The sequence below is a fragment of the Acipenser ruthenus genome, chromosome 2 (genome assembly GCF_902713425.1).
Source record: "Acipenser ruthenus chromosome 2, fAciRut3.2 maternal haplotype, whole genome shotgun sequence".
NCBI lineage: Eukaryota > Metazoa > Chordata > Actinopteri > Acipenseriformes > Acipenseridae > Acipenser > Acipenser ruthenus.
Window position 1 is genome coordinate 49,091,554 of NC_081190.1, and position 24,080 is coordinate 49,115,633.

The 24,080-nt window shown below is 38.6% G+C and overlaps 1 protein-coding gene across 3 annotated transcripts in view; it reads left to right on the forward strand.

Moving 5' to 3' along the window:
• vldlr (very low density lipoprotein receptor) overlaps positions 1-24,080 on the forward strand; it is a 131,715-nt gene that overhangs the window by 24,049 nt on the left and 83,586 nt on the right. For all 3 annotated transcript variants that reach the window (XR_009308218.1, XM_058996737.1, XM_034014912.3), the window contains exons 5-7: positions 1,409-1,780; positions 3,358-3,480; positions 4,889-5,011. Coding sequence is in view for 2 of the 3 variants with exons in the window: in XM_058996737.1 (XP_058852720.1) it covers positions 1,409-1,780; positions 3,358-3,480; positions 4,889-5,011 (618 nt within the window). In the remaining variant the exon portion in view is untranslated. The remainder of the gene's footprint in view (positions 1-1,408; positions 1,781-3,357; positions 3,481-4,888; positions 5,012-24,080) is intronic.

A 24,080-nucleotide genomic window follows, 5' to 3' on the forward strand; every position in this document is an offset into this window, starting at 1 on the left:
TAACAAAAGCCTAACTCCACCAAAAAGCGCCAACTACATTAACACACAAAAGTATCAAATACCTTTTCCTTTTCCTAGGTCTGTATGCACAGACTACTCATTTATACTTTGGAACTGTTTATATACGTGTCTGCAGAGGTGGAAGACTCTGACTCATGAATCCTGAGATCGAGACAAGAGGTGCGTTTACACTAGCGCAAATATTCCAGAATGAGCGGACAAGATGTATTTTAGTAGTGTAAATGCTACTAAACATGTCCTGGAATCTGCCTTTATCCTCAAAGTTGTTCGTATTCTGGAATATGAACTCTTTTGAGAGGATAAGAGGCCAGATTCTTTATGCATTATACTTTGCTAGTGTAAATGCGCAGAAAAAATATTCCGGTAAGATAGGAGAAAATACCCAATGGGCAGTGTACGCCAACCAGCAACGTCGTCAAGCTGCCTTCCCTTAATTCATAAACAAGAAAACATTTTTAACTTCAAAGTCATACTTTCTAAACCTAAGTGCAACTTGTTTCTATACATTTTTTAGAACAGTTAGTTATATATATTGTATATTTTTTTTAATGAATTTTTACATTTTGTGTGTAGACTGGGTGTCCGTGTAACACTTTCAATGCAATTTTTTGAATGTGTGGGGTGTGTATTTTTTTGTAACTTCAAACATACTTGCTATTTGTGTAATGGAAGGGTCATAATCTGCCTGTACCAGAGTAATAAAATTAAAATGTGTCGCATTCATATGTATGAACGTAACTATCAGGATTTATTTTTTACAGTTCAGGGGTCTGTTGCCATGGTAAGAGTATGTAATGTAATTTTTATATCTTAAATCCTGAGCTCTATAATGGTGATACTTTTCACTGGGCTTCAAGTCTTGTGTCAGTAGGATAGGTTCTCCACCTGGCAGTCAATCATTTTGTAACCTATTTTATTAATTGGTCACTCTAAATAGAAACAAGTGCTGCAAAACTACTCTTGTATTGACACAAGCATGGTATTCATAAAGACGGCCATAGAAGTTTAACTGCAGTATTATAAAACAACACACCCAGTTATTCAAGGTCATTTAAAAAAAAAAAAAAAAAGCTAGGGTTTTCAAATGTTAATACAGTAAATGGGACAGAACTCTGGGAGACGGTTCTTCCCAATGCAATTTAGTTTTAATTGGGACGTTGCTTTGTATAATTGGGATACAGTATTTCAAATGATAGACGGAGATCGGTTTTTGGAGCAAGACTGTGGCTTCTGTAATTGCTATTGTCAGGTCATTCACTTTAGCCCCTCTTCTCATGTGTCTGTTTTGGGGCTTAACCAATCGTTTGATTTTATGCTTTTGTTAAAAAAAAAAAAAAAAAAAAAAAAAAGGTAGTTCCCGTTTCAACAAATAATTTGCCTTCTACAGGCAACATTACCTGTGCCCCCATTGAGTTTACTTGCTTCAGTGGTCGTTGCATTTCCCGCAACTTTGTCTGTAATGGGGAAGATGACTGTGGGGATGACAGCGATGAGCAAGAATGTGCACCCTCCTCCTGTGGACCAAGAGAGTTCCAGTGCAACAATGCCTCCTGCATTCCTGCCAGCTGGGTGTGTGACGATGATGTGGATTGCCAGGACCAGTCAGATGAGTCTCCACAGCGTTGTGGTCAACATCCTACACAACCTGCAAAGTGCTCCTCTAGCGAAATGCAGTGCAATTCTGGTGAATGCATTCACCGCAAGTGGAGCTGCGATGGAGATGCTGACTGTAGGGATGGGAGCGATGAGACCAACTGTCGTAAGTAAAGAGAATAGTATGCATACTTGAAAATTCACCTTTTTGCTATTTGTTTATAGTGTGCCAAATTCTTCACTGTGCATTTACTGTTTTGAGGCATGACTTGTTCTAATAAGTGGTAAAAAATGACATTTATCATACCAGCTGTAGTACTGCTTGGCTCAGATTCTTATGAATTTCACATTTGTTCAAGTTCATAAAGCAAGCCCTCTAACAGATTCATTTGAATTTCTTAAATTGATTAAATATCAAGGTTTGAAGTGTGCTGTACTGAGATTTTTTACAAAGTCCTCCTTGGTTAACAACATCCCGTGGGTTGCAGTTTTAGTGTCGACATCCAAGGTGTCAAGTTAACCACGGGTGCACATGGCATTAACATGCATACAAGTAACAAATCGCACGTTTACAGTATTTACAAGTTCTTATTAAATGTCCTTATGAAAATGTTTGAAAACTGCAGTTAAAGAATCAATTGGTGTACTGTACAAATTCTTATAGTTCAATTGAAATAAGAATGAACACAAATTACAGCGTTATTTTTGGAGAAACAACCGAACCACAAACTGACTATATACTTTTTTTTTTTTTCTTGGCTTGTACAGTCTAATTTTAATGGCTTAAATAGCAAAGGTTAACAAATGTACAGAATAGTCAACTTTCAGTTTCAGGAGTCAAGCATTGTCTTGTTTCACATTCAAAAACACCCGCTTAAACTTCTGCTGACAAGCTTGTTATCCTGAATAATCTGATCTTTAAAAGCCAATTGAATGTGAACTAATTTTTTTTGCTTCTCACTCATTGTGAACTGATACTGTGACCAGCTGCACTTGGTATTTGCAAATGAATGAACAATCAGTCACCAGTGTTCAGTCACGTGAAACGACAGTGAGTTATCCACTAGTGTGGTGTGTGTGTGTGTGGTTTTTTTTTTTTTTTTTTTTTTAAATCATAACCGGCAAGTGTCATTTTGAGAAGTGTGGTGTCGGAGGCAGGATCCATATATATAGTATGGAGAAAATCCAGCACCAAGACTGGTCTGATTTTAAGCAACCATGTCAAGGCTGACTGTAGAATTAACCAACAACTTTAGAAGTCGTAAGATGGAATGGGGAAACATGAGGGAGTTTTCATTCAAGGATAGTGTTGGATCCTGAAAAGGGGTGGGTTTTTTTTTTTTTTTGGTTTTTTTCCCCTGTGAAATGCACATTAAATGAAATTATTTTAAGTTGAATATTCCAGTACAGTGAAATGTTTGTGTGCCTTTTGTATTTTGTGCATAGTATTAAACTTACTGTTAAACTTAATATTGTTGAACAAAGGAAAACCGAGACTCTTTTAAATTTAGGGGTAAAATTTTTCAGCTCCTATTAAAGGATAAGAGCCAAGTGCTTTTGCCCATATCTGGCATATTGCCCAGCACTGAATCTTATGATGTAGTGCTTGGAACCAATTAAGGCTGTACAAACTACCTACTTTAACTTTTAGGCTTAAGTCCTACATTTCATACCTTTACAATTTTCCTTGAAGTGTATTTGAAGGGGCTACAGCCAACCACATCTGTGTTTCTGTTGTCTTAGCTGCCCGGACATGTCGTCCAGACCAGTTCAAGTGTGATGATGGGAACTGTATCCATGGAAGCAGACAGTGCAATGGGATAAGAGACTGTGTAGATGGTAGTGACGAAGTCAGTTGTAAAAATGGTAAGTGTTTTACAGCATAACAATTTAGATTGGGGTATTGGTATACTGTAAGATTCACTATACCTGGGTTTCTACATTTGGTGTTAACTCCAGTGGAACTTCTGATCTCCTTGTACAGGTCAGAAGATCTGATTACACTCCTTCCCCCCCCCCCCCCCCCTTTTTTTAATTTTTTTTTTGACACTTTACAATGGAAGCAGTTTTTCCTGTATTTTAATTTTGCTTGATCCCACTCTAGGCTAAATGTTAGTTCAAACTTGATTTTCTTGCAAGTTATTGAAGAAAAGCTTTCATTACATCAGCTGGTGTGTGCTTAAGCTTTAATAGCCAGTATACACGTGCACATTCCATACGTGAAACTTGTAGCTGATAAGGTTCCTGATCTCCTTGCGTCAAGACAATTTTTCATTGAACCCCACGCCTGCTTCCTACTTGTGACTATTGTGTTTGCCTTGTGCAGAGCCAAATGGTGGGGTGTTTTTTTTTAATTATAAATTTTATAGTGCAAAACTGACATGTTTCCCCCCCCCCCCTGTTGATTTAGAACCCAGGACAAAACAAATATATACAAAATAGCAGTAGCCTGATTGATAACACTTATCTTGCCTCCCAAAACACTTTTGTTTGCGTCTGCAGAAATTTAACCATTTCACTTCCATTGTTTCAATGATGCAGATGTGTCTTCATTTTTCAAACCACTAAATCTGAGATCCCTATAAAGGTGTATTTTCAAACACACCTAGTCCAGAAAACAGCAAGTGGATCGCTCTGCTTCCCCGATGTACTGTTGAATTTCTGGAGAAACACTAGTCGTATTAAATATTCAAATCAATCTCTTATGCATTGCAAATTTGATTTTTATATTTAAATTAACTTTCGTGGGCGTGGGGTCTTGATGTCTAATCTTAATGAACCCTTTTAGGCATTTGACACCAGTGTGTTTTCAAACTTGCTTCCAGTACCTAGCAGTTACTGCAATGGTAAGTTTAAACAAACTCTGGAGCAACTGGAAGCATATTTTAATGTAGTTTCTGGGAGAGAATATTGTATGAACCATGCTGACCTTTTTATTTTAACTGATTTTCCAGGCTATACTTTTTTTTTGATAGCATAATGTATATTGGCAGTACTTGTGGTTTTAGGACATCAGACTTTTATATGCAGCACTTGCAGGGATGTGTCATCTTGGATTTCTACATTCAATTGTTTACACCCTTTTAAGACTTTAATCCCTTTGTGGGATTTCTCCATTTCTAAATGGGCAGCATGAGAATACATGAGATGTTTGACATCTCACCAATAGACTACTGTGGGTGGTGTGTGTGTGGTGTTTATTTTTTTTTATTTTTTTTTTTTACAGCATTGAGTTACTTAAGTTTTATTGGTGCTTTTCCCCCCCTTTAAACAGTTGCCCAGTGTTCTGGTTCTGATAAATTCAAGTGCAGGAGTGGAGAATGCATAGAGATGAGCAAAGTCTGCAACCAGAAGAGAGATTGCCCTGACTGGAGTGATGAACCCCTGAAAGAATGCAGTAAGTACAGTATTTCTGATATGATTTGAAACCCTTATCAGTTGTCATTTCATGAAGGCATTTATTTGCAATGGTAGATCTAATGTGTCGAGTCGTCGTAGTAGTGACTCGACGCGTGACCAAGTTAAAACTAGTTGCAAGCAACTTTAAGGCTTCCAAGCAGTTATAGTGAAATTAAGCGCATTATGTACAAAATTTCACAGCTGTGCTATTTACTATTCTTGAAGACTTTTGAAAATTGCTCAAAATTCTTTGACCATTTTGACCATCGCACAACATACCATAGTCCTCTACTTGTGTCAAATTTCATGTATTTTGATGCAGCCAATAAGTTATAGGCAGTTTTGTAGCCAGTTGCGTATGTTGATGTCCTGCATCACATTTGACCTTTTAGAGGTCACAGGCTGACATTTTTCATCGGCATTCCCTAAAGTTAAAATTTCAACGTAAATTCCAATATGGCCACCGCACCGTGTGAGCAATCTTTGTCTTCAGCAGTTATTACTGTCCAGTGGTCGGTGCAATTGTGTTGACATTGAAGAGCATAAGTGCAATGGTGTTATGGGTTGCAAAAGTTTTTACAATTATCAATATGGCCACCAAACCATGTGACCAAAATGTGTCGATCATGTCACCAGTACTTCACGAGTCTCTATGGTCATATAAAGTATCATGACTAGTGTATTGCACCTTGGATTTATGCACGAATGTAGATAGAGCTGTTGTGAAATGTTTATTTGTGCGCCGCGGCCATGTTTAACGAAAGTGTGGATTTTACAAACTGTAGAAAGGACCTGGTCATGAACATGCGTACCAATTTAGGTGTCGATTTGACGTTGCGGTTTAAGACAAGATTGTTGAATATTTGGCGCCAATGCAGCGTAGCGGGCAAAGGTGAACATGTTCAATCGAGGTCGATTGAACAACTTTTATAGGCCATTGCTACACTATCTGCTGCCATTGTCATAGTTCCACCTTAAGTTGTTTTGAATGGCAAGAGTTTCGAAATTCCCAGAATTTCCACGAGATCCAATATGGCGGTCAAACCATATGACTTTCATTTGGGGACGCCAGTCTGGTTGTCCAGCCATAGGCATCTACTTGCGTATGCGTTTTCATAACTGTTTGGGAAGAAAAATAATAAACACAGCAGTAACAATAGGCTTCTCTGCCTAAACTAGAGTTGAGAGCAACTTTACGGCTTCCAAGCAGTTACTGTGAAATTTAAGCGCATTGGTTACTATTTACTGTTCATGAGGCCTTTTTTTAAAAATATTTTCCAAAATTCATTAAATCATAAGAAATATAGTTTACAAACGAGGCGATTTCAGACCATCTTGCTCATTTTGGTTGTTAGTAGCTTATTGATCCCAGAATTTCATCAAGCAGCTTCTTTGAGGATCCCAGGGTGTCAGCTTCAACATTACTGGGGAGTTGGTTCCATTCCCTCAATTCTGTGTAAAAAAAAAAAAAAAAGTGCCTCCTATTTTCTGTTCTGAATGCCCCTTTATCTAATCTCCATTTGTGACCCCTGGTCCTTGTTTCTTTTTTCAGGTCAAAAGTCCCCAGGGTTGACTGTCAATACCTTTTAGGATTTTGAATGCTTGAATCGGATCGCCACGTAGTCTTTGTTCAAGACCTGAATAGATTCAATTCTTTTAGCCTGTCTGCATACGACATGCCTTTTAAACCCGGGAAAATTCTGGTTGCTCTTTGCACTCTTTCTAGAGCAGCAATATCCTTTTTGTAACGAGGTGACCAAAACTGAACACAATATTCTAGGTGAGGTCTTATTAATGCGTTGTAAAGTTTTAACATTACTTCCCTTGATTTAAATTCACAATATATCTGAGCATCTTGTTGGCTTTTTTTTTTTTTTTTATAGCTTCCCCACATTGTCTAGATGAAGACATTTCTGAGTCGACAAACTCCTAGTTCTTTCATAGATTCCTTCAATTTCAGTATCTTCCATATGATATTTATAATGCACATTTTTATTGCCTGCGTGCAGTACTTTACATTATTCTCTTAAATGTCATTTGCCATGTCTGCCCAGTTCTGAATGCTGTCTCGATCATTTTGAATGATCTTTGCTGCTTCAACAGTGTTTGCCACTCCTCCTATTTTTGTGTAACCTGCAAATTAACAACTTTGCTTACTATAACAGAATCTAAATCATTAATGTAGATTAGGAATAGCAGAGGACCTAATACTGATCCCTGTGGTACACCACTGGTTACCTCGCTCCATTTTTGGGGTTTCTCCTCTAATCAGTACTTTCTGTTTTCTACCTGTTAACCACTCCATAATCCATGTGCATTCATTTCCTTGAATCACTACTGCGTTCAGTTTGAGAATTAGTCCTATATGTGGGACTTTGTCAAAAGCTTTCTGGAAATCTAAATAAACCATGTCGTATGCTTTGCAATTATTAGTTGTCGATGTTGCATCCTCAAAAAAATCAAGCATGTTAGTGACACGACCTCCCTTTCCTAAAACCATGCTGATTGTCTCCCAGGATATTGTTCCCATGTAGGTAATTTTTTCCATTTTCGATCTTATAGTTTCCATAAGTTGACATTTCAGGCTTATTGGTCGGTCTATAGTTGCCTGGTTTGGTTTTGTCTCCCTTTTTGTGAATTTTTATATATATATACGTGTGTGTGTGTGTGTATGTATGTGTATATATATATATATATATATATATATGTATGTATATATATATATATATATTGTGTGTATGTGTGTGTGTATATATATATATATATATATATATATATATATATATATATATATATATATTATATATATATATAATATATAAATATATATATATATATATATATATTATAAATATATATAATATATAAATATATAATTTATACAGTGTGTGTGGACATTGCCAAAATAATCTATGGAGAGTTTCTGTGATGTCATGAATTGGGAGACAATTGGTTGTCACAGAATTTAACTCGCTGAAGTCCATATTTTAGAATACCTGGATATTGGTATATGGGGTGTCCCTTTCTTTGACTTAATTTTGTAGAAAAAAAAAAAAATCTTAGAGGTCTAGAGAGGAATGTCTTGTTTTTGTAATTAAATTTAACATGATTGGTCACATGACAAATGCTTGGGAGGGGGGAAATGTATTCTGTGCTGGACTGTAGCTATCCTGCTTGGCGTACGTGCACACGTAGACACACTGATAGACAAAACAAGTACACTTTCATTGCGCTCACTGTCACTCGGGTCACTCTTTGCACTGTCTATAGACGTGATACAAGTGTTGCATAATTACTACCATTACTTTCAATGCAAAAGTTGGCACATTTGCCAGCTATGTAATATAGCATTGCCACATCTATCTAAGACCATTGGTTTACAAATGCAGCAGTGTGGAGTAGTGGTTAGGGCTCTGGACTCTTGACTGGAGGGTTGTTGGTTCAATCCCAGGTGGGGGACACTGCTGTACCCTTGAGCAAGGTACTTTTTTTACCCAGATTGCCCTAGTAAAAACCCAACTGTATAAATGGGTAATTTTGTATGTAAAAAATGTGCTATCTTGTAACAATTGTAAGTCGCCCTGGATAAGGGCATCTGCTAAGAAATAAATAACAGCTTAACGGCACAGTATTCTGCATACCAATACTCCTCCTGGGCAGTCTTGGTGGAGCATTTGTCATGTGATTGGTCATTGCTGATGTCCATGTGTGACATCATATGTGATGCGATGCATAGGTATAATAGGGGTGAGTTAAGGTTGCGTGCCTGAATGTCTCATTTCCTGACCTCCTTTTATTTTTGAACTGCAACATTAGTGTTTTAACAAGTTTGCTAATGAATTTCCATGTGGGTTCCACCACCCCCGGTCCTGGAGTGCCACAATCCTGCAGGTTTTGTAGGCATCTACTTATCAATTGTGAAGTACCTGGAACACATGGTAATTTACCAATTAAGCCAATTAATGAATCAGTTAGGGCTTGGGTAAAGCAAAAACCAGAAGTGTCCGTAGCACGCCACGACCAGGGTTGCCTACCCCTGTTTACAGTATCAATTTCTAAGGTACTACACACGTGGAAGGAAGTACACGTGTGTGGAAGCAACATCGTGGGAGAAGTATGAGTGGACAAGTACAACGCAGTTAGAAGCAGGTTGACAGCTGCAGAAGCTAAACTAAACTTTCAAAAGAAATTGTTCAAGCCAGTAATCTGTGACAACTGCATGATGTGGGAAATCCGAGAAAACCCAAGTTTGTGTAAAGTGCCGCACGATCCAGGACTTGCTTCAACGATTAAGCCTGCTAGAAAAGGAGCTGGAGGAAATGAGACGGCAACAGGAGCTTGAGGAGCTGACACCCACAATTCATGGAAGTCTGCACCCCTAGCAGGCTGAAAGCCACCACGGAGATGGAAGAGAGTCAAAACAGCTGGGTTCAGATAGGCAGAAGCAGGGAAAAGAAGAAACTTCGTCAAACACAACCACCAGAAATCCAGACAGCCAACAAATTTGAGCCACTTCAACATTTAGATGACCAAAACCAACATCCAGGACTCTAAAAACAGTGCTGGCCAGGCAGCAAAAAGAAGGGAGTCATGATTGTTGGGGACTCCATATTGAGAAACACAAAATTCAGTTTGCAGTTTGGACCCCCTTACTACAACAGTGTGCTGCCTTCCAGTAGCCTCTGTCAAGCACATCACTGAGAACGTGGACAGGCTCCTAGAACGAACAGGAGACGACCCGGTAGTAGTCATCCATATCGGTACAAACAACATTGGAAGACAGACCAAGAACCCTGCAAAACAAATTCAGAGCTAAGAAGGAAATTAAGACAAGACCAAAACTGTGGTATTTTCCAGGATACTGCCGGCACCTTGCAAAGGACCATGTGGACAGCTGGAAATACAAAATCAAAATGCATGGCTGAAATCGTGGTGCACACAGGAAGGCTTCACCTTTCTTGAACATTGGAGCACATTCTACAACAAGGACTATCTATATAGGTGGGGCGGACTGCACTTAAAGGGAACCAATCTACTTGGAGAAAGGATCCTTGAGGAGGTCCAGAAGCATTTAAACTAGAAAGGAAGAGGGGAGAAAACAAAAAAAAAAAAAAAAACAGAAGGGAGACCACATCAAAACAAGGGCAACAACTCCAGAGAAAGCAAAGGAGAGAGTTGTCTGAGGAGATCAGAAAGAAAATAGACAAGCATGGTAAAGGTAAAGGCTACAAGACCATCTCCAAGCAGCTTGATGTTCCTGTGACAACAGTTGCAAATATTATTAAGAAGTTTAAGGTCCATGGAACTGTAGCCAACCTCCCTGGGCGCGGCCGCAAGAGGAAAATCGACCCCAGATTGAACAGAAGGATAGTGCGAATGGTAGAAAAAGAACAAAGGATAACTGCCAAAGAGATACAAGCTGAACTCCAAGGTGAAGGTACGTCAGTTTCTGATCGCACCATCCGTCGCTTTTTGAGCGAAAGTGGGCTCCATGGAAGAAGACCCAGGAGGACTCCACTTTTGAAAGAAAAACATAAAAAAGCCAGACTGGAATTTGCTAAAATGCATATTGACAAGCCACAATCCTTCTGGGAGAATGTCCTTTGGACAGATGAGTCAAAACTGGAGCTTTTTGGCGAGTCACATCAGCTCTATGTTCACAGACGAAAAAATGAAGCTTTCAAAGAAAAGAACACCATACCTACAGTGAAACATGGAGGAGGCTTGGTTATGTTTTGGGGCTGCTTTGCTGCGCCTGGCACAGGGTGCCTTGAATCTGTGCAGGGCACAATGAAATCTCAAGACTATCAAGGCATTCTGGAGCGAAACGTACTGCCCAGTGTCAGAAAGCTCTGTCTCAGTCGCAGGTCATGGGTCCTCCAACAGGATAATGACCCAAAACACACAGCCACGAATGGATAAGAACAAAACATTGGACTATTCTGAAGTGGCCTTCTAAGAGTCCTGATCTGAATCCTATCGAACATCTATGGAAAGAGCTGAAACTTGCAGTCTGGAGAAGGCACCCATCAAACCTGAGACAGCTGGAGCAGTTTGCTCAGGAAGAGTGGGCCAAACTACCTGTTAACAGGTGCAGAAGTCTCATTTGAGAGCTACAGAAAACGTTTGATTTGCAGTGATTGCCTCTAAAGGTTGTGCAACAAAATATTAGGTTCACGGTCCCACCATTTTTGTCCATGCCACTTTCATTTGTTATTTACAATATTATGTTGAATAAAAAATCAAAAGCAAAGTGATTTCTATTAAATATGGAATAAATGATGGTGGATGCCAATTACTTGTCAGTTTCAAGTTATTTCAGAGAATTGTGCATTCTTCGTTTTTTGTGGAGGGGTACCAACAAATTTGAGCACATCTGTGTGTGTGTATGTGTGTGTATATATGTGTGTGTGTGTATATATATAATATATATATATATATATATATATATATATATATATATATATATATATATATATATATATATATATATATACACACACATATACACACACACATATATACACACAATATATTATATATATATATATATATATATATATATATATATAATATATATATATTGTGTGTATATATGTGTGTGTGTATATATATGTATATATATGTATATATATGTATATATATATATATATATATATATATATATATAATATAAATAAATAAATTGCATCTATTTAGTGTAATGTGATTTCTAAACTTCCTATAATCCATGTATACTTATAAAGCAGTAAATACAGTAGGGCTAGTATCTATTTCAAGCATGAATGCCATGTACTTGAAATACAGGTACAATTTTTATTTTGGTCCATTTTTATAGTGTACTTAAACTGTATGGTATTAATACTAACAGTTTACTACCATAGTAATAATCTCAAATACATCAACACTACTAGCAATCTAAATGCTTAAGTATTCCTTTGCAAATCTAGTGGTATATGGTGTACTTTAAGCTCTCTAGAAATGTATTTACAATAAAATAATACTCTGTTATTCTCAATCTTGGAATCTTGACATTGGTTATTGTACTTTGCACAATGTCATGATTCTAAGTGAGTGTAGCAGTAGTTTTCAATTAATAAAACTAAGTTTTTTGAAGTCTTAACACTTTTTATATGCTTTACATTTCTATGGGAAACATAGATCCTTATCCTTGTATTTAATATCTAAAAATTGGCCCTTTTTTATAAATGAGATGTATTTAAAATATTAAACCAATGTTTCATTTCTCATATTCATAGGTATAACGGGGCCCATTTTTGGATATTAGAATTAAGGGTTTTTTTAAATCATATTTTAATTTGTTGTTTTCACCATATGGGGAGCATTTAACAACATAAATGAAATGTAAAATATAATTTTACCCCAAAGTTAATTTAAATGATAAATAAACTTAACACAGGCCCAGACCAAATCAAGACTTTGACCCACCCGCTAATTGCAAGTTACAAGCCCCTACAAGTGACGGGTTCCCTCTGGGGTAGAAGGAATACCTCTGACAAGCAAAAAGTTGCCATCAGTACCAGGCTTGTAAGTCACATGTGGGTCAAAGTTTTGTTATTGCTATTGCTGCTTCTCATGATGTTTCCTCGTTGCCTGCAAGAGGCGCTGCTTCCTTCCGCCTGCCCGATCTTGTGCATTTTAGTCACAGCATGGCTACTGTCTCGATTTCTGAGTCCTGTGCTGTTTTTGTCAGGGGACTCTGGCGTGCAGCAATTAATCAATTTAACAACATTTTTTAATCCATTCACCTGCCACAATGTAGCTCTAACAGAACCTTGTGGACACAGTTATTAGACTTGTTTTTTAGAATGAATAAATAAATTAATTTAAAGACTTGTCAAGTCTACTAAATTGGGATAGCATGCTATCTACTATTCCCACGCATCCGTAAGCTTAACTCGCGCATTTTGAATAAATATGTAAAATACACATGACTCCAGATAACTTGAATACCCATGGACTCTGACAATGTCAACATATCTAAAGTTACCATTCTGACCCAAAAAGTGTTATTCCCCCAACCTAACACCAACCCCCACATTATCCCCTCTCGCCCCCACCACCCTCACACTCATACCTTCCCACCATCCCAACCATCAGGAAAATGTTGTACTAGTAAAACAAAAAAGTCTGTTAAGTACTTCGATACTTCTGTTTACTTCATAATATTCTTAACATGACATTTATTTAACATATCCTCATGCAGATTTACTGCTCATTTTGAAAAGCATCAAAAATGATCAAATGTTTAAGTAATGTTAAGGTTCTACACAGGCAAGGTGTAACATGAGTAACTCACCAGCCATCACTTTTTGAAGTTTGAGGTCCTAAAATGATCTTTTGTTTAAGTCCCTTCCAGTTGAATTTGGTTGCTAATTCATTACCAAGTAAGGCAGCCATAATTCTGCAGACAGTGGTAGGAACAGCCACCCCACCAATGGTTCCAAGGAAGGCAGTAACAAAATCAAAAAGGAGAGTAGTTGGCTTGGGGTTAAGAGCTAGAATGACCCTTTGCTATCAGCATGCTTGCAAGACTGCAAGTGCTGTGACATGTTGGTCCTTGCATAGCTTAAAATCTACCTTTTACATTACAACAGAAATTAAACATGGTTTTAAACTTGACAGCAGTGTTTCTGAGATGTGCTCCGATAAAGAATATATATTTGGTATTATCAATCTACATTTTTCTAAATTTGTGCCTAACAGTGGTTGGTACAGTATTTAACAAAGCCAAGTGTGAATGGATTTTAAATTAACTGCTAAAGGTTTTGTTGGCAATACATTTTGTTTATAAAGTTGCTCTATCTATCAGTTGCTCTGTATCAGGTGAAGCTTGGTTTGGATTTTTTTAACTTTTGTAGGATTTTCTACTGGTATATCCCATAACTTATCTGGTATCACAATTTTTATAATGAATGTTGCCATTTTGATCCTTGTATCTCTTCTAGAAGTTGTTCAAGGCTGTCCATGTTCAAATGTATTCAGTGGCAGGGAGACCATCTGGCAATGCCACCTCAGAACCGCTGTTCAACTGCTTTGCTATATTTGCCACCATCTTCTTAAAATAAAATAACCAGCTCACTTTTAATCTCCTCTAGGGAGGTCACAAAGTGACGGTCCCTTGTTGCAAAATTCAAAACTTTATTAGCTATGTAATATTTCACTTATGATTTGAGTATTGCTCCTCACAATGTGAGCCACCTGGTACGTGAAACTGTAGTGTGGAAGCTACTAATCCCACAGCAACAGCATTTGAGATAGCAGGCTATTTGGTGTCATCCAAATCCACTTTTGTTTTTATCTAAAAATTGTTTAGTACAGTAACCCCGACGTGGAAAACACAACTGCAAATTGGGAAACTCAATGACATTAACTATGAAGTGGAAAGAGTACATACACTCAAAGACAGAATAACTAAGAGGTCAGAGAGCCATTGGCAAACTCAGACCACAACATGGTCTCATTTGAAATATTTTTAAAACCCCAAAAGTAATGACTAAAGCTAAGGTTTACAATTTTAGAAAAGCAAACTACGAAGGTATGAAACAGACTAACAGAAGTAGATTGGAGTAAAATAGAGAAAACATCCACAGAAAGGGTGGCTGTTTTTTAAAAATGTAGTACCAGAGGCACAAAACAATTACATCCCAAAAGTAGACAAATCTAAATCTAAAACAAAATGGCCAAAATAGTTTAATAGATAAATTAAAAAAAATATTCAGCGAAAAAAGGCACTTTACAGAGCATTTAAAAGGGACCAAAAACAAAGCACACAGAAAGTACTTGGAACTGCAAACACAAGTCAAAAAGGAAGTTAGAAAGGCCAAGAGAGATAGAAATCAATATTGCTAAGGGGGCTAAAACCAATTCCAAAATGTTTTTCCAATATTATAACAGCAAGAGAACATTCAAAGAGGAGGTTAAATGTCTAAGACACAAATGGCAAAATCATAGATGAAGAGAAAAAAATAGCAAATATATTAAATGATTACTTTTCACAGGTTTTTACAAAGGAGGACACGGACAACATGCCCTACATGTCGACCTGTTCCTATCCAGTTTTAAATAACTTTAGCATAACAGAGGCAGAAGTGTTAAAGGGACTAGGAGCTCTTAAAATAAACAAATCCCCTGGGCCGGATGAGATCCTCCCAATAGTACTCAAAGAAATGAAAGAAGTTATTTACAAACCGCTAACCAAGATCATGCAACAGTCTCTTGACACAGGGGTTGTACCAACAGACTGGAAAATAGCAAATGTAATACCAATCCAGAAAAAGGGAGACACAACCGAACCAGGTAACTACAGACCAATAAGCCTGACTTCTATTATATGTAAACTTATGGAAACTATAAAGATCCAAAATGGAAAATTACCTATATGGTAACAATATCCTGGGAGACAGCCAGCATGGTTTTAGGAAAGGGAGATCATGTCTAACTAACCTACTTGACTTTTTTGAGGATGCAACATTGAAAATGGATAACTGCAAAGCATACGACATGGTTTATTTAGATTTCCAGAAAGCTTTTGACAAAGTCCCGCATAAAAGATTCATTCTCAAACTGAACGCAGTAGGGATTCAAGGAAATGCATGCACATGGATTAGGGAGTGGTTAACGGGTAGAAAACAAAGTACTGATTAGAGGAGAAACCTCGAAATGGAGTGAGGTAACCAGTGGTGTACCACAGGGATCAGTATTGGGTCCTCTGCTATTCCTAATCTACATTAACGATTTAGACTCTGATATAGTAAGCAAACTCGTTAAATTTGCAGACTACACAAAAATAGGAGTGGCAGACACTGTTGAAGCAGCAAAGGTCATTCAAAATGATCTAGACAGCATTCAAAATTGGGCAGACACATGGCAAATGAAATTTAAAAGAGAAAAGTGTAAAGTATTGCATGCGGGCAATAAAAATGTGCATTATAAATATCATATGGGAGATAGTGAAATTGAAGAAGGGAACTATGAAAAAGACCTAGGAGTTTATGTTGACTCTGAAATGTCTTCATCTAGACAATGTGGGGAAGCTATAAAAAAGGCTAACAAGATGCTTGGATATTGTGAGAAGTGTTGAATTTAAATCAAGGGAAGTAATGTTGAAACTCTACAATGCATTAGTAAGACCTCACCTAGAATATTGTGTTCAGTTCTGGTCACCTCGTTACAAAAAGGATATTGCTGCTCTAGAAAGAGTGCAAAGAGCAACCAGAGTTATCCTGGGTTTAAAGGGCATGTCGTATGCAGACAGGCTAAAAGAATTGAATCTATTCAGTCTTGAACAAAGAAGACTACGCGGCGATCTGATTCAAAATCCTAAAAGGTATAGACAATGTCAACCCGGGGGACTTCTTTGACTTGAAAAAAGAAAAAAGGACCAGGAGATTAGATAAAGGGGCATTCAGAACAGAAAATAGGAGGCACTTTTTTACACAGAGAATTGAGGGTCTGGAACCAACTCCCCAGTAATGTTGTTGAAGCTGACACCCTGGGATCCTTCAAGAAGCTGCTTGATGAGATTCTGGGATCAATAAGCTACTAACAACCAAATGAGCAAGATGGGCTGAATGGCCTCCTCTCGTTTGTAAACATTCTTATGTTCTTAAAGCATCTCTGATTTGGAGGAAGAACAACCTGTCGATCACTGATGCAACCAACTTCAGAGTTAATGTTTTTGTAATAGCAGTTGTGTTTCCGAATTAGCAGTTTTTTTTCTAATTTGTCATTTTGTGTTTTCTAATCTGCAGTTGCTTTTTTTTTTTTTTTTTTTTTTTTTTTTTTTTTTTTTTTGAACTTGTAGTGTTTTGCACTTCGGGGTTAATGTACTAAACCATTTTTTTTTTTTTTTTTTTAATTTGGCCATGTACATATTAAATGTCTTCTGCCTCCTGTTTTGCTATTGGAGCATTTTCTGGTCCTGACACCTGTATTTACAAAAGCAGTATCTGAGGAATCACGCCCCATGCCAGCAGGTTCAGAAGTTGACAGCTTTGACCAGCAGGAAAGCGATACAAACTGCTAGCCATTTCAGTATTTGTATATCCCAGATTTATCTGCAAAACAAAAGGCTGTGCTCAAAGTAATAGCAGATTCAAGTGTGGGTGAAATTATTACACCGTACATGGGTCAGTCCTCCTTAACAGACCTATATGTTTATTGAATCACTCCACAGAGATTTATTTCTTGCCTTCATGCTGTCATATTTCAATTTAATTTGTTTCCCATATAATCGGGGATATATAAATACTAAAATCAAAACATAGCTAACCATTTGACAATTGCAATGTTGAGAGAGTCGGCGAGCGCCAATTTTTTTTTTTGTGGGGAGGGGGGAAGCGGAGCTCAATGAAACAAATCCGTGAACAGCTAAAGCCTTCAAAATAGAAACTAGAAAACCTATAACGTATGTATCATTCTAATTTAGTCCTATTTGAAGTACTTTAATTTTGTCATTATTTTTGTTGGTGCTTTTGGCATCAGAAAAAATCATACAAATACGTAAATGAACACTTTTTAAAAAAAATTTATACCGTTATAGCTTCGGTTTGTGTGTACTGGCTCGGCTATGGTGGCTGTATTCTGCTGTACCCGAATTGGGCCAGTGCGGGTTTTGCATGGTCTGAACATGCCCATGTTTTGCCCTCGTGGGCCTAATATGTAAATGTTTGCTGGGAATCACTCAACCAAGAGTTTTTCAACAAATTAGTCATAGTGAAAAAACACAAAGCATTGCAAGCAAAGATAAGTCGTGTACGCTCCAGCGCCAGTGCAAATTTCTAAGTAGGGCAGCACAGCTGCCTGCTCAACTCAATAATACTGTTATTTAAAAACATGAACTTGGATAACACACTGAACTGATTAAACTACAAACACTGAGCATTTAAACTCAAAGTAAACGTACCTAGTAAATACTACACATTTTAAAAGAAGCAACATCATACAATGTGTGGGTTTTTAAAATTTTTATTTATTTTTTTTGAGCACAGACAGCAGAACCACTGCCCTGCTATTTAAATATGTAATTTAGCCAGCAGCCAGTTGGTTGTTTTATAGTTAACCTCACCCAACAGAAAGGAAACACATACATCAGTACGGCTTTGGTTTTATTTGAAAGGAGATTCAACATTATTCATTAGATTGCGAATTACTACAATGTGTTTTTAAAGAAAAAAAAATAATAAAATCTGCATTTGTAGGATTTGTCGCGTACTCCCTGAGGAGCGCTCGCGTACTCCCTGAGGAGCGCTCGCGTACCCCAGTTTGAAAACCGCTGTTATAGAAATTAATACGTCATGTGAAGGGTGTCTCTTATTGTATAAGATGTAATCTCATGCAGTTTGGGCGAGAGGACCGTGATTTCTGGCTGCACAAACTGCGCAAATGATGTGTCTTGTAGTTATTATATTAATTTAATATGTATTACACACATCTTTACAGTAAATAACTTATTTTCGTTCTGTAATATTCAATCCCTCGTCTCCCAGTCTAAAAATGGTTTGTTCCTTGATCGACCGTAACTGACCTACAGTAGCCGATCTGTGCTTTTTCAGGCTAGTTAAACATGGTGAAACTATTTCTTAAATGTACAGTTGTAGTCAAGTTTGTACCCCAATGGAAATTTCTAGAAATCTCAAACAATTTATAGGAAGTCTTTTGTAGCAAAAGTTTTGCTTTTGTGGATGAGGAAAGATAGAAATAGATGTGTACAATTGTTCATTTTTTTTTTTTTTTTTTTCAAAACTCAAAATGCTCATTCAAAAGTATTCATACCTACAAGGAAAATGAAATTAGCTAGTTGAGGCACCTTGTTAGCAATAACATCCTCTTTTAAATGATTTGAGTGTTTGTCATGATCTTTTGGCATGATTTCATTAGCGATTTCTTTTTTTGACCATTTAAAGGCAATGCCACCAGACCTATAGTGCCGGAGGACAACACAGATCTGGCAGCTCCACTGCAGAACCGCAGGCGCCCTATTGGCCACAGGGGTTGCTGATGCATGGTGAACCGTGGCTGAACCTAAGCCCTCCCTACCTGGGTGGCGCTCGGCCAATTGTACGCCGCCCCCTAGGAACCCCTGGTCATGGTCAGCTGTGACAGCCTGGATTTGAACTTGATCTCCAGGCTATAGGGTGTATCCTGCACTCCACGCAGAGCGCTGTTACTGGATGCGCTACTCGGGAGGCGCTTGGTTTTTTAAAAAAAACAAAACAAAAAAAACCAAAACATTCTTAAATGCAAAATTTGTTCAATTTCATTCAGATTCGAAGGACTTCTCTTGTGCACGGCCTTCAACAGATCGGAACTTTGACTTGGCCATTCCAGAACCTTGACTTTATTGTTCAACGATTCTGAAGTAGATTTTGATGTGTGCTTTGGATTGTTGTGCTGGAACATCCAGTTGAGCTTTTAAACCAAGTTTTGTAGCGGAGGGTTTCAGATGATTGGCCAGTATCTTTTGGTAATCTATGGAATCCATTTTACCATGTATTGGAACTACATTTCTTGTGCCATTGGAGGAAAAACAGCTTCCTAGAAGGATATTGCCACATCCGTGCTTGACAAATATGGTTCTTTTCTTTGTACGCCTCACCAGACTTTCTGCAAACGTAACGAGTATCGCTGTGACCAAATTTAGCGCTTTTTTCATCCCTCCACAAAACCTTTGACCAGAACTCGTATCCATCATTCAAATGCCATTTTGCAAACTAAGCGATTTTGTCCTTGTGATGTTTCCCTAACAGTGGCGTTTTCCTTGGCCTGCAACCATTGAGACCTTCACCATGCAATACTAGACCTATGGTTGAAATGGAAACCCCAGTCCCTCTTTGAATATCTTTGGCAGTCAATCTTGGATTATTAACCTTCCTTGCACTTCTACTTGTTCTTTGTGAAAGAACCTTTCTTCCAGACCGCGGGAATATTGCGACAGTACCACGAGTCTAGTACTTGAGTTTTGCAAAAAAAAAAACAAAAAAAATTGCTGAAATTGTAGACATCTTTTTGTATTTTTTTCCCCTCCACAAAAGCAAAACTTTGCTACAAAAATGTGTAATTCTTTGAGATGTCTAGGGATTGTAAATTTCCATTGTGGTATGTAAACTTGACTACAAATGTAAAACTTGCATTGCTAGCATTTACAGTGCCTATAGTAAGTATTCACCCCCCCTTGGATTTTTTCACAGTATGGTTGTGTTACAACCTGAAATCTTGATGCATTTAAATGGGATTTTTTTCCCTTTTTTGATTTACACAACCTACTCAACACTTAAGAGGCAAGAGAATTTATTGTGAAACAGTTAATGGAAAAATAAAAACTGAAGTGTCTTGGTTAGATAAGTATTCACCCCCCGAGTCCATGCTAGGTAGAACCACCTTTTGGCAGCAATTACAGCTGTGAGTATTGGGGTAAGTCTCTACCAGGTTTGCACATCTGGATCATGCAATATTTGCTCTTTCTTGGCAAAATTGTTCAAGCTCTGTCATGTTGGATGGGGATCGTTGGTGGACAGCAATCAAGTCTTGTTACAGATTCTCGGATTTAAGTCTGGGCTTTGACTGGGCCACTCTAGGACATTCACTTTCTTGTTTTTAGCCACTCCAGTGTCGCTTTGGCTGTGTGCTTGGGGTCATTGTCCTGCTGAAAGGTGAATCTCTGTCCCAGTTTTCAGTCTTGCAGACTGAAGCAAGTTTTCCTCAAGGATTTGCCTGTGTTTAGCTTCATCCATTTTGCCCTCTACCCTGACAAGCCTCCCAGTCCCTGCCGATGAAAAGCATCCCCATAGCATGATGCTGCTACCACCATGCTTCCAGTAGGGATGGTGTTACCTGGGTGATGTGCTGTGTTGGAAATGGCTTCCTTCTTGCCACTATTCCATACAGGCCAGATTTGTAGAGTACCTCAGCTATTGACACATGGACAGTTTCTTCCATCTCACCCATGGAATGCTGTAGGTCTTTCAGAGTTGTCATTGGCCTTCTCTGACCAACGCCCTTCTTACCCGGCTGCTCAGTTTGGGAGGACGGCCTGCTCCAAGCAGATTCTGGGTGGTGCCGTATACCTTCCACTTCTTAATGATCGACTTGACTGTGCTCCAAGGGATATTCAATGACAAATCTTTTTATACCCCTCCCCTGATGTGTGCCTTTCCACAACTTTTATCCTGGAGTTGTTTTTAAAGCTTCTTGGTCTTCATGGTAGTATCTTTGCTTTGAATTCAACACCCAACTGTGGGACCTTTTAGATATGGGTGTATTTAATCTGAAATCGTGTGAACCACTTTTATTGCACACAGATGGACTCCATTTAACTTATTGTGTGAATTCTGAAGGCAATTGGTTGCATTTGATCTTATTTAGGAGTGTCATAGCAGAGGGGGTGAATACTTATCTGATGCAGACCTTTTCAGGTTTTTTATTTTTAATTGATTTGTCCCCCCCCATTTTTCACACATTGAAAGTGTTGAGTAGATTGTGTAAATCAAAGGGGGGGAATAAAATCCCATTTTTAAATGCAACAAGATTTCAGGTTGTAACACAACCGTACTGTCAAAACATCCAAGGGGGGTGGATACTTTACTATAGGCACGGTAAGTGTCCTGAAACATCATTGGTAACAAATTGAAACTGTTTATCTGATTTGGTGTAGGAAAGGTATTACTAGGCAAATGAAAACAAAACAAACAGGATTTTCCATTTTGTTATTTAAACTAATTGGATAAGAGGTATAGGAATGTTTGGAAATGCTGCTCTGATTTGACTGACTTTTTTTTTATTTTTTTTTTATTTTTTATTTATTTATTTTTTATTTTTTTTCTCGTATCTGATTTTATAATCAATATAAGGACTTTCAGAAAAAATGGAGGTTTATACCACAAATACCTGAACTGACTATTCAGTACAGAAAAGGTGATCTGGACCAGCACTGGTTTCAGCAATCTAGGATGTCTAAAGTCGGCATAAAAACATGAGCATTCCTAAAGTCAAATTTTAAAGTTTATGGACAAACACAGATTTATCAAATCTAAGCTACAAGGCAGTTTCCTCATGGAGGTAATTATGTGCAATTATGTTCACTTGTCAACATGCCACAATAGGGACGGACTAGTTCTCTAGCGAGTGGTCCCCTGAAATTCAGAATCTTTCTTGCTACCTCAAAGCTACAGCTCTTCTGGAACTGTATCCAATCGTTGCAGCTGCTCACATCTGGGGCCACCGATGGTCAAGAACATCTATCGCGTTCTTTAGCGACAATAAATCTACAGTCCATATCATCAATAAAGGAAGATCTTCCTCTCCCCTTGACCGCAGTTAATACATCGCCTCATTTGGATTTCAATGTCTTAATTTCTTCATTCAAGCCAGTTACGTTCCTGGTTCACGTAATGCAGCTGATGCTCCTTTCTCGCCTGCAGATCGACAGATTTCAGCAGTTTGTTCCCACAGCACCTCCAAGTTCTGCAATACCCGCACCTAGTATTCCTGTGAGCTCTCCTGTCTTCAGCCATCTTCAATGTGCTAGAAATTACATGTCAGCTGCCCTAGCTCCAACAAGATTATCCTACTCTACAGGCTGGTCTTTCTCCTCCTGCGCAAAAAAACAATTCTGCCATCCATTTAATCAAGACTAGATCAAAGCCTGTATCGTCCATGCACAAGACATTCTATATCTCTCCGCTTCCACAATCAAATCTTACATCTCCAGAATTCAGTTCCATTACAGTCTCATGTCGGTGTCCTCTCAGATTTTCTTCTGGTCATTCCAGCAATCTGCCTGATGCTCTGTGGTATATCTAAGAGCTCCCCTCCTGCTTCCCCCATCTCAACTTCCTATATCTTAGGGTATTCTACAGTAGCTCATATCAACCTTGAAAAAAGTCCTTCGATCTCCTCATGGAAGTCATGTGCTTAACTGCTTTCTTTGGATTCCTCATATGCTCAGAATATATACAGTCCCATCCCTTTCCAGCTTCCTTTCTCTTGGCATCCGTTCCAACGACATCTCCTCCTTGGTTCCAGATTCTCATTTCCTAATTCTGCTCCGCATCTGTAAGACAGATCAACTTAGTCAGCGTCAATTTTTATACAGCTGTCAGATTACAGATATACAGCAAGAAGCCTTTCCTCATGATGGATCCACTGTTCACCAGCTCCTCATGCAGTAGTTACAAGACATTGGTTCTAAACTCACCTTGCCTCTAATCTATGAAGCAGACCTTTCTCCTCGGTTCTACATTCCTCACTCCTTTTTAGAATTGGCGCAGTCATCTCTGCAGCAAAAGCCACCATCAATCAGCATCTAAGATCCTAGGGCAGTGGTCCTCCCCAGCAGTAGAATCCTACATGCACACATTTGTTTCCGTTATAGCTGCAGCTCACCAAAAAACATGCCTGGAGTGGGGGCTACCTGATCCGCCGGGTCCACCAGAGCTGCTTCATCACTGTGTGGCAGGTAAACACCACCATAATTAAACTCTACCAATTCTTTGGGTAAAAAAAAAAAAAAATCTAGTGTTTCCCCCCTCCTTTTCATAAATGTTATGCATTAGCACATGAACTATTTTGTCCTGCTGGTGTGGGATTATGCAGGGAGCCGGAGGTCCAACCTTTGGGGGCAAGTGTGGCTCACTTCCCCGACCTCTGGCTGCTGCCATCCGCACCCCGGTTGGGGGGTTTCTCATTGTGTGAATCCGAGGGGACCCCCACGGCCACATGCTTTTATCCTTTTATTAGCTCCTGCTCTTTATCTTGCTTAAATTGAGAGTGGGCTCTATTTCCAGCTCCCTATTCTGTCATTCCTTTTCCAGGTTCTTAAGCGCAGGTGCCTATTCCTCCTACATGACTGCCGCTCCGTAGAGCCTGTCATGGGCTCTGCTGAGCCAATCTATCATGTGTTTTCCGGTTCCCGAGGCTGCTGAAATAGCCTGCCTCCAAGGCTGTGCTCTCTCCTGTGGCCAAGAAGGTCGGGAACTTCTTTCCTATCCCCTGAGGCCACTCCAATCTACCTCTCCAAGTAACAAGCTTTCACTCCAGCCCTGGCT